We start from the raw sequence: 17,358 nt of genomic DNA on the forward strand, positions 1-17,358 counted from the left end.
AAACGATTTACGACTTTAAATTTTTATTCTTAATTATTTTTTTTGCTATTATTTTCAGCTGTAATTGTGACTTTCATTGTGAATGATCTATAATTAAATCATTGACAACAAGAGAACGTATTTATTACTGTGTTATCAGTAATATATGTTATTGGTTTGTGTAATAGTGTAAATGTAAGGTTTATATACCTTAAATATATATAATACTAATTACCTTATCTTATTATAATAATGTTAAGGTTACGTATACATAAAAATCCGCTTCTGAATTCTTCATTCGAGCAAAGTCAGTGTGCTCAGGATATGAATTTTTAGGTAAGTATATCTATTTTTATATTTTTCCTTGGATAGATTTTATTATGAGATGATCTATTTACAGAAGTTTGGCTAGTTGCTTTTATAGATACAAAAAAAAGTAAATTAAATATATTTATAATTATATAAATTATTCTCACAATGATGCATTTATATAAAAAATGACTAAAACGAAGATTCGACGAACGCAAGAGTAACATATATAATACGTTATACACATTATATATACAGCTTTCATAATTACAAGACTTAGTCGCTAGTACAGTTCCAATTAATATTTATAAGAAATTCCTATGCTCCTATGCTCTTCTCCTGTTAATACTTCTCATTAATCGCATATTTTAATTATAAAGAATAAATTAATTTCCACTTCTTTCACAACGAGTCTTTGATAATGTAACAAGAATCATCTTTCATCATTCAGCTTCTGCTATCTATACTTTGATAAATTTTGAGGTAAAGCATTATACTAAAGCAATACTCTTTAAATAAACAATTACATGAGCGATAAATATCGTAACGAAGTAACGTTTAGTGAGAATTTTATATAGCAGAAGCTTCCTTATTCCTAAAATTTCTGTACGTTGTAACACGTTATATCTCTTTTTCGATCGCTAATTTCCAGTTGTAAGAATAATTTTATTCATTCATTGCATTAAATCTATTTGTCGCTATGGTTTTAATTACTAATTTCTGATATCGGCAATTCATATCTTCAATATCATCGGCTAATTAACAAAATTGTCGGAATCCATCCTATTATAGATAAATGAATATCTCTTCGAATTTACAATATATGTGAAGGAATTTTATTAAATATATTCGTTTATGTGTATATATATATATATATATGTATATATATATATGCATATGTATGTATGTATATATATATTTCTTTTTTTATTCATTTTGTGTAATTCACGAATTTGCCTCTCAAAATATTTTGTATATCTCTATTGTATGCGAAATATAACGTACGTGTTATTTAATCGTCATCTTCTTGATCGAAAATAATGGTAAGACGTGCATAAGTTCGATTTTCCATCCCTTGGATCCTCATCCTTGTTAAAATATGAACAGCTTTTTTTTGAAATCAACGCAACGTGATATTGGAAGTACCAGAAATATTCATTTTATTACTAAGATTCTTGTATCCTAAAATAAATATTAACTTTTTAAAGAAAAACTTGTTTCGATAACTTTTTAACATAATTAAGTATAAAACGCGCATATAATAATTATAAAATAAAGGATTCGTAACTTAAAAAAAATCTTAACATATTTCAGAAAATTCAGAAAATCTTAACATATTTCAGAGAAAAATAGAGGAATTTTAGAAATCTTATCGAACAGATGCTTCTATTTATAGGTAATTGTTTTTTTAATTTTTTAAATCTTATTTGCATTTAATAACTGGAGAACGCCAAAGATAATATGAATATATTGGAGTGATGTCTTTAAGAACAATTAATTCAGTCTGAATAGATCCGAGGGACAGCTGAAAGGAATAAACAGTTGTCACTGCCTCACTACACATTTGCTATGTTAATTTAGAAGTTTCAGATATGCAAGAATCGAAAATTCAAAACCTAAACATCCATATATAGAGGCAAACTATTAATATGGTCGGTGTACAGGTACATTTTATCGCTGTATTAATTGTCCTAGCACTTATATGTGTGTACATATTTGTACAGAAAAAAATTTTTCGAAGATCGCTAGAAAGAGCACGGATATACAACACTGCAGATAAGATGCAACAGCTATAGCAGAATATTAATCACATATGTTCATATTTTGTTCTTTTTGAATATTTAAAAAAAATGGTATTTTAAATTTTATTCTATTTAGATAGTAAATAAATTATACTGCACACACGTATGTTCGAAATAACTGACTCAAATCTAGGTAATTATAAAAATACGAATATTTATGTACTGATTGCATGAATATATGTAATCAAAGAAGCAAGCATCGATGTGTGTGTCTTACACTCGTATCTCCTAAGTTCTTTATTCTCTTGTGAAAATAAAATTTCCATTTATGTGTATGATCGCTAGCAGGATACCGATATGTGAAATCTACACAAACTGTGTGTATGTGTGTGTGTGTGTCTCTCTCTCTCTCTCTCTAATTTTCACGGTTCTAATACTTGGTCTGTGACACGAGAAAACTTTTTAATTTTTTACTTTTATCTTTTTTCTAATTTATCCACTCTATAAATTCAAAAATTTAATACTAATTAAATATTTTTATGCCGATGTCTATCTTTTTTATCTCGTGATTTGTGTACGACGCTCCGAATAAAATTATTGTCTTTACAATAATACAAAAAGTCACATCAGGTAACATTTCAGTTACTATTTACCATTATTATCAAAATATTTCATAAATATATGTGTTTTCGGAGAGAAGTATAGATCACGCGAAATAATCATTCATACGAGAAAACAATTCTATCCTGCCATTTGACAGTTTTAAATTTTCTAGTAGCACTTAAACTGCTTTCAAGATATTTTTTTTATTTGAATTATATCTTGTGTAAAACGATAACTCTCGTCTTTCTTTATCGACATATACCGATCCTCTTCCTTCTAGACAATCGTGAGACGTCGTAGAAAATGAGGGATTGTTGCAAAAAGAAGATTCATACTTTGTACAACAATTCGTTTGAATAATTCTCTTAGTATTAACAAAGCTGAATTGCTGTTAGATAAATCGACGGATACTATCAAATACGTTGCTAATATTGCGAATACATTTAACACGTCTAGCATACGGTGTATTATTTGCAAATACGTACGGGAAGACACATTGCACGTTCTATTATATCTATAATATATGTGAATAATGTGTAGTCAGCATAAAATTTGATTAAACGGTTGACTTGGTGTTTGATTGCATAAGAGCAACGTTTATAATTACGTATTACGAATATATTTCTGTCTTCGCATCTGCATTGTATTCACGTAATTTTTACTTCACCAAATGGAATTAATTACTGTTCAAGCGCTAATAAACTGCCAACAAAATGAAATTTTTCATCCGTCAAGCATAACTGAGAAAATATCTTCAAATTTAAAAAAAAAACGCTTCGAATTTACGGACATTCAAATCTGCCGTAAATATAAAGTAATATTATCAGGATACACTGCTTTCGACACAAGTCTAAATATAATTTCTGCCATAAAGAGATTTAGCAGAAACAAATCAATTTTCGCACAACTTCGCTAATATATTGAATTTATTTTTTCGTGTTAATGTAATACTTTCTTTATCTAGTAATCTACTCTCTCTATATAGAGCAAATATTCATATAAAATATCAAAATAGTTTAACATTTCGCGGATAATTATACATTTTACTCTGATAATTCTTTACAGTTCAATTTACATCTTGCTTAAAGGGTGCAAATTAAGAACATCAACTTACAAGATCTTGACAACAGAAATTCGTGGAAAAAGCCAATTATTATATTTTTACAATAAATATGCCTCACATATCAGAAAACAAATAAAATATTTTTTATATCACTTTTATGTACTTCACAAGGCTGATTTTCGAAACTCCTAATCTTCTTACAACGGATATAAATGAATCATTTCATTCTAATGTACTATTGTACGCTCAGTTTTGTCGAAAAACTTGTCGAAATACTTGTATATTAATTATTTTATGAATTAAACGCGTTATTTGCTTGCGTTATCGAGATATAATTGAATGCACAATAAATACGGCAAAATAATAACCTTCACTAATAATTAGTTGTGCGAAAAATTAGTGAATATAACTCATTATAGTATTGGTTAAATATTCCAAATAAAAAGGAATATTTTCAATCAATGTAAATAAATCAACTTCAAAAATATTCGAATATTATATTCGAATTTACGTAAGCAAATAAAATTCCGTTAAATTAAATCAAACGACGTTTGATTGAAAATCAGTCAAGTTTTATAAAACGTAAAACAGACAACTATCTCGCCCCGTGCCTAAGTATTTTGTCTTCCTATGTATTTTGTCTCTGGGATATAATAAAGAAATTTTATTATAAAACGAAAAAAAATGCGTTTCTCCCAGTCTCGAGACTAATCACATGGAAGTTATTTTGCTCTTCATTTCACAGGTATATACAATTCGTATCGTCGTCAATGTAAAAAAATTACTGAATATAAAGAAAGAATGGCTACAAACAAATTTGCATATTCCGTATTGTGCTCTTTGATGCACAGTTATATGTGACTGATTTATGGAAAAGGCTATTCGAACGATGAAAATTGCAATTTGGATTTTTTGATATCAAATCATAGATGAAAGAAACTTAATCATATCGCTGTTTTGTATATTTTGAGTGCCCTTGTACTTCTTGTCGCATATATCACAAGATGCTTCATCAGAGCATTAACTGAATGATAAATCCGCGTTATGCGGAAGAAGGTTATGTAATTGTGTTATTTTGTTTTATAAAATAACATAAGTCAATTATAAATTGTAAATCAAGCTGTTAACAATCATAAATACGTTGTTGCGTCACATTAACGTCGCGCAGCAAGCAAAACGATTCAGATATCTGATATAACAATGTGCAAACGAATATTTTCAAGATAATCGTATAATCGACGTTGTTGTTACGCAAAAATTGGCCGTGTTTCATATTTACAATCGCTCGAAATTAGAGACACTGATGAACACAATGTCTTAATAAAAATAACACATTCGAGGTAATCCCATGCCCAATAAAATGAAGCTCGTTAGTAATATAAATTTGATATACACGTTTTCGAGAATGCGACAATACGAGAGAATTTTGTACTGCGTATATATTAATACACGATATTATATAATTTCTAAGAAATTCATTTCTGAGGAATTTTTTTAAAAAGTGTTTTTATGCCGCTATACATTAATTATTTACTTTCCTTCTATATCGTTGTTATTTTCTTTACGATTTATTTCTGGATAAATAACGACACGCTTTTAACAAATCAAATTGATTGTTTTCTCAGCAAGTTTTTTTTTTATCGGAAACCTACTTCTATTAGAAATCCTTCTTCAACTAGAAAAGCGAACGTCTTTTTGTAGAATTTTTTAGTTGAACAAAACTATTGTATTCTTATCGAATCTCCAATTTTATATTTTTTATATACAAAATTAAAGGATAGTTTATATCGAGAGGATGAAGAAATCATAAAAAATAACATTACCATGAGATTTTTACCGAAAAAATACTTTTGTTAAGAAATTGATAGAAATGTGATTTGGTAAAAGTGAAACAAAATGTACTAAATTATATATATGTATATATCTAGGGATGCATCGATATCCGGGAAGTATTTGGTATCCGGTATTATCCGACACTTTTTTATTTTTTTACTTTTTTACTTTTTTATCCGATCGGCTAACCGGATATTATTAGTATCCGAAAATACATCCGATTGAAATTTGATATTATTAAATTGTTGATTTTTTTCTTATACAAATGTTCTAGAAATAAATATATATATTGATGCTATATTCTACAATATCTCATACATTGTTGCAAAATTATTATTTTTTCCCTATAGGCTTTTTTTTTTAGAAGACACTTTCTCGGAATCCGATCAGATATCCAGAAAATGTCGGATATCCGACCCGAAGAAATTGTCTTCTCGGATATTCGATATTACATTCTGTCCAGATATCCGATATCCGTTATCCGGTAATTTTATGATCCGGTGCATCCCTATAACCTTGATTAACGTTACACAGATTACGTGAAAATTCAATTATATGAAAATTCCATTATACAACGAAGACGTGTTTAGCTCGTTGAATTGTATTTAAATGTCCCATCTGGATACAGAGATAACCCTTTAACCTTCGAAAACTACGCGCAATCTCTTGTGTAAGAATATAAATATCGTCTCGTTTAGTAATCCTGTAATCGTTAAATATACAAATACGTTTTAAACTATTTTATTATACGATATTATGATTAAACAGTTCTTGAAGGCTAAAAGCTATTAAACAGATGTAGTCCTAAAAAGATAAAATTGGAAATGTGTAATCTGTACAGCACTGCAAAAAATTCATTACTTTCGCGATGTAATGCAACGATTTTCTTGCAGTAAGGCGGTATACTAGTTAATTTTACTATATATTAAAATGGCAGAAAAATATGGAAAACATTTTCGATAAAATACGCTCCTATAAATCATGTATCTACTATCAAAACATATTTAAAGTAAAATCAAAATCTCGGGAATAGATTGTTCTGTTTATTTTTATTTATTATGCATCGTTGTAGAGATGGAAAGTGCGTGCGTGCGTGCGTGCGTGTGTGTGTGTGTATGTGTGTGTGTGTGTGTATATGAATTTGAAGAAAAATATCACATTGTTATTATCAACTTTAATACATCGATACGACTGGTTATTTTGTACTACTTAATACGGCTTTTATGATTTTCATATTTTTTCAGACAAGGCTATTCCTGAGATTATTTTACATCTCTCTTCATAATCCTAAACAATTTATAAGAGCGCAATTTATGCGTATATATAGCTGATTAAACTAGTAAATTGCCTTTATCCGACACCTCTCGAAGCGGTGTAATTATTAGCTTCATTTGATTAGGCATAAGGATAATTTCGCGTGCATATTCTCTCTTAACTCTGTCCTTTTGTTAAATTCACTATTCCTCTCCATCATATTTTTACTCGACTGTCTACTGAAAGTGCTTGCCTAGCTCTTTCAAAAAAAAGTTATCGCGAGTAATTACCAGTCTATACGATATATCAACTATACGGAAAGACAGCGACTATCGCATTGTTTAAATTGCACGCTGGTGTGCCGGTTATGCACATACATTCGCGTAGGATAATTAATTGTAAAGTTTTCACCTTCGCATATTTTAATCTCACCATTCTCGTAGTCATTTCACATTACATGTAGTTCAATCACATATCATGCGAAACCATGCAGCGGATGGACGCTATTTAGGATCAATGCTCAATAGCTAGCTTCATGCCCAGCGAGAATGTACAAGTCTGCTCCTTCCGATTCAGTCAATGTGCCACTATGAACTAAGTGACTCTCCAACATCACAACCCTATAGAGATGTTAGGTTAATTGTTTTCTCTTCATGTATTTAACTCCTTTATGAATATACAGGGTTGGCCATATTCGACGGAAAGATGTTTTTTTTTTCAATCATGGGAAACGTCGTTACTCGATCTAACATCTCTGTCAAAAGTTACAGTGTTGCCAGATCTTTCCGTCGAATATGGCCAACCTTGTATATTAATATAATATTAAACATAAAACCTAATATATGATATATTTCTTTCGGGTATTTTAAAAAAATAGCAAACTTCATTATTAATCTTCTTGAATTATTCTTCAAAATTTCTATTAGTAACATGCAATCGCCGCTTTTATTTAATTAGATACATACTTATCTGAGCCAAGTAGCCTGTAAGTTCTACTCGGATCACTAATCTCTTGTGTAACTTCGCCATTCTTGAAACTTCTACCTTGCATACCGTGTTTGTGAAATGCCAATACACTATCAGGTAGACAAACTGGAAATATAAATCATATGATTTAATTTAATTTTATGAAGACTACAGAGTAGATTACAAATAAACGAAATATATTGTACTTACTGATAGATTCAATTTGAAAATTAAACTGTAACTCTGATAACTGCTTCTTGCTAATACGGGGTTTTCCTTGTAAAGTTACCATCTTTACTACATCTATAAATACAAAAATGTTGGATTTAATAATATACCACTATACGAGATAAAATACCTTGAGAGAGAGAGAGAGAGAGAGAGAGAGAGAGAGAGAGAATATTCATTAATAGTACTCACTATCGTAACAAACAAGTATTGCATCTTTTTCGAATTGCGTAACATTAATAACGTTCAAATTCTCTCGTCTTGGTATCACAGTTGCTGAAATAATATTTTTATTACAGAGATGACACATTTTCTGGATTATAGAGACCAAATTTTCACATATTTTAAGATAAAGATTGTAAACAAGTGAACTGTTATTGTCGGATGTATATAACATAAGCATACCTGAGCCATCCATATCTTCCAATTCGTCACTATGAAACCAACTCGCTCCCGAATTCATATTAATTAAGTCCAGCTTTAATTTATTTTGCTGATATGGCTGTTTAACCGATACACATACCATCGGGTATTCCATTTCAGGCGTGATAACCATTTTAAAGACATTTAGAGGCGACGGTAGAATGCAATCAAAATGTTTTAAAAGCATAAACTTATTCAATGGATCGTACCATTGCATTAAGAATATACCTGCCGGCATCGCACCGCACAGATACTTGTACCTATTAGAAAATATATCATTGTCAAATTTTACTTAATAAACAAGAAAATAGGATAAATATTCAATATTAGATATCCAATTTTTTGGTAAAAAAATCAATAATACATGTACTTCTTTATAATTTTCTCTCATTGATGAGTAATATGTATATTTTTCAGAAAAAATATACAAATATTGCTTTCACTCACCCGTTATATGGATTTCTTCCAACGCAACATTTGGTGCATCCCTTGGTATCCGGTACTTTCGTAGTTAAAGCGAACTTTCTAGGGACTAATCTTTCTGGTATTTTATTCATATGCAACGAAAATCTATGAGTCTGTTTACTTAACATCGCTAACAAATCATGCCTATACAACTGAGGCGTTTTTCCTACAATACGCATTGTTCATAATATTTAAAATATATAAATCAGTCTATCATGCAACAGTATCAATACAGTCAAGATCTACTTACCGGAAAGAGACATAAGAACATCTTTGATAACATACATCCAGATAGTACGTCTAGGATACAGCTGATCTATCGCAGTTTCATGAAGTTCATTCAAGTTCAAATTATAAATTCCTTCTTCCGCTGCGATAAGCAGATGCTGATCCCTTGTATCTGGATGAATCCAACTTGCGGTACAATGTATTCTCAGTGGACAGCCATTGAATACCTATTAATGTTTGTAATAAAAATAACAAATATCTTATTAACAGCTGTCGAAGAATAATGTAGTAAAAATATTTTCGTAATGTGTAGTATTTTCTGAAAAAATAATTAAAGTACATAACAAATAATATAATCGAATAATAGTTTATAATATAATATAAGATACAAAAAAATAATTCATACAGCGATACAAAATAATTTATAATATATATAATAATTTATAATACAATATAATACAATATTTTTGCGAGAAGATATAATATAAAATCTTCACTTTGTGTAAACTGACCTTTGAAAAACACGCTCCCATGTGCACTTTCGGCGTAGGAGGCAGTCCATTACTTATCGGTCTTGGTGGCGTATGTCTCTTTCGATCTCTTCTTCTTGGAGGAACAGGTGGAGTGTCTGATAGTAAATCGGGACTCATACTTTCCCTGTCTCGATCAGCCGATATCTCATTGTCACCTGAAAAAGATAATGCATAAGATATTAGAGTAAATAACGATTGTGTGTGAATGAAGAAAGATATTAATAATCTCTTAAAATAATTTTTTTAATAAGAAGTTATCTAGGCAATATTGTCGTGTGAATATTTACATCAGTTAAGTGCTAAGCTCATGATGTATACCGTTTGACTGTGCGGGTTCGTCCCTAGGGCCGCTGTCCGATAATGATCGTTGACGTTGTCCATTCACAGTTGTTAAAGACTGAGAACTATTGACGAGACCATACAATTCATCCACGGAGCTGTGACGTCTGGGACTCGCTTGAGACCCTATATATAAATCTACTTTTTATTTGCATACATGTAGATATACAGAAGGGGACTATTTATAGACTATACAAATATAACGATATCCTTTTCATCAATTCACAATACATACGTACCAGATACGTTGTAATATGGACAATGGACTTCGCAATCGTTCGAAGATTCCCCCAATGGAAGAGTAGCTCTAAAAATGAAAATATTTAAATAAATGTTAATATATAATCGTTTTTTTAAATGATTACGAAAGAAGAAATGTAAATGTTGTTAATAAAGAATGAATAATATATAGAAAATAAACAAGATATAAATATTAATATATTATATGCATATATTATAAATCATAAATAAACATTTAGACGTATATTCTTTCTGGAATATATATTTTGAAGCATAAACAAGGAATCGAATAAGATGTGATGGAAAAGTACGAGATGTAAAGCTGCATATTTCTAGCTAGTACACAAGGCACAATCGCGTTATTAAGGTTGTTAATAAAATTGGACATACATATAAGGCTTGTTTTGGAATAAATTAACATATATTGCTAGTTAAACAAATCATATGCAGAAACAAATACGTCAGCCATTAATATTCCCCGCATAATAGAATCAAACATCTCTATTTTCGTACTTGTACAGGATGATCAATGATATTGTGTTAAAAGTAAATCGTTATTTTTCCTCCTCTATTTCAATGATTTTTTTTCCCCCCATTAAAGTTGGGTATTTGAGACTCATCCATTTCATTTGAACTGTTGTATAAGCTAATTTATAAATCAACATAAAATTAACGAGTTTCGAAAACCCTAATCAAAAACAATCATTAAAACGGAGAAATAAATATAACGATTTACTTTCAATACAATCCCAATAGTCATCCTGTATCATTTAATAAAGGATAAAAGTAATTTAAATATTTTAAATAAAACATATTAATGAAATAATAATTACTTGCATAGTACAATGTGATTTTGTACATGTTTCTAGATTTTATATGTTTTCAATCAGTAATTCATAATAAAATAAATCATATTTTCACAATATTTCAAACGAAAAATCGGAAATAAAATTGTTTACTGTAATTCATTATTTACTTACTGCAGGGAATATAGCTGGTCGCAATGCCCACCAACCATCGACATTGCATTCCCCCTGCACACATGTGAAACTGTGGTCATATACTATAAAATTGTAAACTAATTTTGTATGTGATACTACTTAATATATGATTATATGTTTTGGAAATTTATAAATAATAATGTATTTAATATACTGTGTCATAAATAAATAAAATGCATTAAAAAATAAAATACTTGCTAAAATGATTAGTACTGTTTCTGCTTTTTAAATGTATTACGCTTTTACACAAGGATTTATTATGAGACGATTGAATGGGTCGACACATACACACATGTTTTTATATAAAACATAATCTTAATATTTTATCCACAATATATTAAGAAAGTCTATAACAATCATAATTGTAATCAATTTTCGCAAATTACATTTTAAATTTCCAGTGTGATAATTATAAACATACATTAACATTATAATTGTATTAATTAAAGAGTATAGAATTGAAAAAGGTCTCTTCTCTATAGAATAAGCAATCCTATATAATAGAAAATTTAATTAATAAACATCTTGTTATATGTATATAAGATTATACGTGTATACATATATATAAACTTCCTTCACCAGTTGGCTGATATAGTAAAAATAGTTTGTGTCCAGAATGTTGAAAAAACTAACATGCAACAAATAACATCAAATACGTAACAAGAAAGAAACATACTTCATTCTACGTCTATCTAAAAATTGTGCATATTAATGTTTTTTTGTAGATCACACTGTGAATGTTGATTAAATTGTGATATTTAATTATACTTCCTTCTTATTATATATAGTTTTAATTTTATTGTATATTATTTATATCATTTAATCAATTATTATATATTAATAGCTTTATTTTGTTATTCAGTTATATTAAAATATTATATATAAACATATATTCCTGGTTGCGTTTTTTAAACGCAATTAATTGAATTAATTTTCTTAAATAAATCACTTAGAAATTATACGCTTTCCTATTCAACTTAAATCCTATTCGACTTAAGGGATAATTTGAAAATATATGTATATTTCAAAGAATCAAATAAAAATTAACAAAATTAAAGAAAAGTATCTGTTAATTTAAAACATGCATTTAAATATTTACAATAAGAGAAAAAAGATATCAAAGAAATGTGAGCAAGTAAATAACAAATTAATTGTATAAATAATGCAATTTACAAGAATTATCCACAGAATTAGGAGATATAAGTGCAAGGTGCAAGGTGCAAGGGAAAAGGGTTACCTGCCAATACCTTAGCAACAACTCCTCATCAATGTACTGCAATAGACTCCTGTTGGGAGAAATTATTAGAATTACAAACTGATCAGAAAAATTAAAAATATACAAAGAATCATAGGAATGAATTATAAACAAAACATAGGGTATAGAGCAGGTGTGCTACAGGAGTAAGGATTGACAGAGGCAGGATATCAATATTATTTAATAATCGAATACTACAAGTTATTAAAAAATATAAGAATATAATAGTAATCTCAATTTCTGTACAAAAATAAACGGTTAAAGTTAATACTAAACGGTTAAAGAAGTCTCATTGAAATTTTTTTAATATTTATGAAAAGGATATAAAATGATGCATATAATTAATAATTTTTTTTAAATAACTTAATTTTTTTTCATTTTACTTGAAAATAAGTAATTCTAGTAGATGAATGGTGTTGATGTATATATATTTCGAAGTGATCATTCTTGTTTTAATAAAATGCATAACAACTCTGCTATCAATCATGCACAATATCATACAAGCAATCACATTTATTATCTAACATGCAAAAAATAGGGAATTATAATTTTGTATAATATATTATTAGATCTGTTTCGTAAATTATCTGTACAGTACAAAATTATTTTTTTCATATATATATATATATATATATATATATATATATAATTATTCACACTATTTAATTATTTTATTGATTAAATATAAATATTTAATTATTTATATTTGGTTGAAAGCTTGAGTAAATATCTAGTATGTTAACTCTACTCAAATATAATGTGTATGTTTGACTTTCATACTTTCTAAAATCGCTTTGATTATAAATTTTTATAATATATTAGAGAGAATGATAATTTAATTTATTTAATAGTTAAAATTTTTCCATAATTCACAGGGCCGATCAGATTTTCAAGCATTTTATAGAAGTGAGTGTAAATAGCATAATTTGTTTTTTGATATATAACATGTTTTTGTTATATTAAAAGTAAAAAGAAACTTTTCACTTCAAACCAATGTTTTTATTACCTTAAAGACATACGAAATATCTCTGTGCCAGTTTTGCTACGACGTTTCGATATTTTACTTGTCTTAAGGTTCGCACCAAGAGTACTGATACAAAAATAAGTATATTTTTGAAAAATATACTATCACAATTTTTCGAATAAAATAGTTTTAACTCGCGGTAAAAACAAAGAAAAATAATTTAATAATAACAATAGGGGATGATTGTAAAGAATCTATTTATATTCAAAAATTGAATAATATCTTCTCATTTTCTGCTTTACTTTTTATTTAAAAAATTTTTTACTTATTAAAATACTTCAGAATATGATGTGTTGCTGTTTCAAATGTAAAGGTAATGAATGTATGTACATATTTCTCTTACTTTGACAACTAGTATGACATGATATAAGCATAAGCACATGCCGTATGCAATGTATTTATTAGTTATTATCAGTCAAGAGAGTAAGATGTGATTTTTATACAATAATACAATGTATACTATATTGCTGTCTTGTTTAGCAATGTATATGATGTTGTGTTGAATTTATAATTGAATTTATTATTGTAACTTATATCTACTTCTCTTTAATCAATATGTACACATATAGAAGACAATATATATTGCATAAATATGTACATTATGCAAGTCTGTGTCTAAAATCTTTTTATGTAATAATTTTTGGGATTTTGCATATTCATAAGACGGATATATTTACAATTTCGAACAAAACAGCAACTACCATATTAGTGAAAGAGAAGCTTCGATATTTTTGGTGTTTTCCGTACACCGTGTGATAAAAATTGATGGAGTAAAATATAAAACAACTTACTTTTCCTGGACGTCTTCAAATGCAGATCCAATCCCACAGTCTGGGTGCACATCACAATTATGCACGGCCTATATGTACATATAAGCAAATCATATGCAAATCATATTTGTAATATTACTGACATAAATCGCACTTGAAAAACATATTTAATAATTAGCACATAAATGGAAAAATATCTGTAATGAACTTACTTTAACATTATTCATGATATCCATAATATCCCACGCTGGATTACTGTCCACAGATGGTGATATAGCATCTCTATGTAATGTCCCTCCATCAATGTTGATTTGATCTGCAGGACAAATTATAATCATCATTATATCATAGTATAAAATATTATTCGTCATTTATTATTTAATTACTATTACTCTTACCATCACTATCCAATTGCGAGATAGGACTTTTCGGCCTAGGCCTTGCAGTGAGACGCGAGGCTATTCTTTGTGGAACATTGGGTACCGCCCCGTCTTCATCGGCTTCCAGATCCGTGAACATATGGCTGGGATTCGACACTTTTTGCAATAATTCTAAAGCCAGTCTCTTACTCATCTCTCCTTGGAAAAACGCATGCTACAATTCGAAATACCTCCTATAGACTATATATACATTGATAATTATTTCATAAAGATATTATATTTTCTTTGGTTACATACCAAAATGTTCTCTCCAAGGAAAATTTTACTCAATATATAGCATAATATTCTAGTATAATATTGTGTACTATATATTTCGGATAAAATTTTCTTCGGAGAAGATATTTTGGAAAATATAGACTTTATAAGTAAATCTATCAATAATAAAATAACAATACCTGAAGCAACTTCTCTGCTGTCGGCCTTTTTTTCGGATTTTTTGTGAGGGCAACTTTGACAAAGTTATGGAACGTTGGACTCCATTTATCGCGATCCTTCAATGTTGGTGGCTTGAAGCCAGATTTGGACATGAGAAACAAGGCGCGCATCGGATGTAGGTCAAACATTGGTGGCTGTAATTCCGCTAATTCAATCGCAGTTATTCCACATGCCCAAATATCACATAATTGATTATAACCACCTTTTCTTTCCACGGCTGCCACCTACATTATAAAAATATCAGCTATATTGATCCTCTTGTAAATTATAAAATGTGTTAAATACCTATTGATAAACATGAACATACCTCAGGAGCCATCCAATAAGGTGTACCGATAAAACTCTTTCTCTTGTTAATTGTCGCTGTGATCTGCGCCGATACACCAAAATCTGCCAATTTTACATCACCAGATTCGGTCAACAATATATTGGCACCCTTAATATCACGATGCATCTTGCCCATGCTATGTAAGTAAGCTAAACCAGTGAGAGTCTCCCGACACATATATGCTATTTGTATTTCTGTTAATGGTCCAGTTACTAGAAATATATTAAAACTCAATATTACAACTGCTGCAGAATCAAATTTAAATTATTTAAGACTATACATTGTATATCATACATATATCTATATATTGTATTATGTAATTTTATATATAATTAATCTGTAACATTTATAAATTATATGATAAGCCTATTCTTTTTAAATACTGTTTGAATATTTTAATAATTAAAATCGTTTGATATGTTATTGTCTTTTTTAATATATTACATAAATATTAAGTAATAAATATTTCACATACTATGATATATATCCTGTAATGATCCACCTCCACAATATTCCATACATATCCACAATTTGTCTCTTCTTAAATAACTTCCATAATAAGCAATAATATTTGAATGCCTGCAGTCCTTCATCATTAAGATCTCCTGTTGAATGATTGCAAAGTCATCACCTAAAAGACATACATACAGATGTTGCAAATTATCCTACTTTGTAACACTAAAATTTATAACACCTCAGCATTTTCATTAAGAGGGAACAAAGTACATACAAATAGATAATCTAAACATCAGAATATATACAAGTGTTTCATATCGTTTACACTTCCATATCATCTTACATGACTTGTATAAAAAATTGCAAAGACACTTTACAAAAAGAATATTTTGTACAAAGTAAAAAATTGATAAATAGTCGAATAGAGTAGTCGATTATGATGACCATACGATATTGGACACTCCGTGAACATTCACTCACCTGGCTCAAGTTTGATAACCTTAATCGCCGCAAGATCATTCATGGAGAGACGTTTAGCCTGCAGAGAAGAAATACAATAATTGGCATGAGCATTGACGGGAAGATCAAGCCTAAGGAAATACCGACCTTATAGACATCGCCGTAGGTCCCACTGCCTATCCTCTGTATAAGCTCATACTCGTCCTGGGGATTTCTACGGCTTATGTCACTGGACAGCGCATTTGCGTTTACCGCAGCCATCGCAAGCGACGAGGACGTACCGAAAGACAGAAAAAAGAGGAGAACGAGATAACCAGGGCCACGTGGACCTGGTCTCAGCGTCCGCGAACCGATACGCGTTTATGTGCAACCGCGTCTAGGCAGCATAGCGGGAACATTTAGCCTGTTGAAACGTCACATCATCCGTCGAAACGTCGCCATTGTTCGCAACAGCTGAACCGCTCGTTAACACATGCGCGCTAGCGCCGCTAGTGGTCAAATGGAGTTTAAAGTACTACACGTTTGCCGAATTCATCTATATAAAGACAACTTTGATTAATTCGAAATTATTATTAATAGGTGTTCTTATTAGCTAATTTTTTTGCATAATTCATTTCTCTTCTTTTTTTCTATTCGTTTTAAAGGAGAAAAAAAATGTATTGTGGGATCTTAAAGTCATAGAAAATTGACCTATCACAAACGAATATAAAGAAAATAATCAATTAATGATTGGTCAATTTTCTACAGTTTAAGTCTCGTCTACAACTATTGGGTGCTTTCCATTTAAGGCGTCATTCACTAACCCCAGCAAACAAGAATGGATTGAAATGAATTGAAATGGATTCAGATTTTCAGAAATATTGATTCACGAATGTTAAAATGAATGTTTTTCAATCCTGAATGCATTTTTATTCATTTATAGAAATTGCATGGAGCATATCTCTATGCCTTTCAATCTAAAAATAATATTCTTTTTCTGTGCACA

General features: G+C 29.4%; 1 protein-coding gene across 11 annotated transcripts; it reads right to left on the minus strand.

Moving 5' to 3' along the window:
• Positions 1 to 328: 328 nt before the first annotated feature.
• Positions 329 to 16,861, minus strand: hppy (MAP4K3-like protein hppy). Of its 11 annotated transcripts, none has more exons than XR_015544761.1 (21): positions 16,521 to 16,861; positions 16,395 to 16,452; positions 15,934 to 16,089; positions 15,438 to 15,670; positions 15,091 to 15,354; positions 14,654 to 14,849; positions 14,468 to 14,571; positions 14,277 to 14,344; positions 12,454 to 12,492; positions 11,186 to 11,239; positions 10,205 to 10,272; positions 9,945 to 10,103; positions 9,606 to 9,781; positions 9,116 to 9,320; positions 8,848 to 9,031; positions 8,383 to 8,660; positions 8,170 to 8,253; positions 7,960 to 8,052; positions 7,749 to 7,875; positions 7,216 to 7,403; positions 329 to 1,470 (listed from the first exon to the last, which is right to left on the minus strand). XR_015544761.1 is itself a non-coding variant. In XM_011055125.2 (21 exons), exons 1-21 carry the CDS (start codon positions 16,632 to 16,634, stop codon positions 7,304 to 7,306), a joined length of 2,832 nt encoding a protein of 943 aa, XP_011053427.1. In that variant the 5' UTR covers positions 16,635 to 16,861; the 3' UTR covers positions 329 to 7,303. The 11 variants fall into 11 exon arrangements, 10 of the variants coding, with proteins under 10 accessions (XP_011053427.1, XP_087261333.1, XP_087261329.1 ...); XM_011055125.2 differs by adding an exon at positions 13,468 to 13,551 and having other exon boundaries at positions 329 to 7,403; positions 9,945 to 10,091; XM_087405207.1 differs by adding an exon at positions 13,468 to 13,551 and having other exon boundaries at positions 329 to 7,403.
• Between the last annotated feature and the right edge of the window lie 497 nt (positions 16,862 to 17,358).

Source organism: Acromyrmex echinatior, chromosome 4 (genome assembly GCF_024713525.1).
Source record: "Acromyrmex echinatior isolate Ae372 chromosome 4, ASM2471352v2, whole genome shotgun sequence".
NCBI classification, from domain to species: domain Eukaryota; kingdom Metazoa; phylum Arthropoda; class Insecta; order Hymenoptera; family Formicidae; genus Acromyrmex; species Acromyrmex echinatior.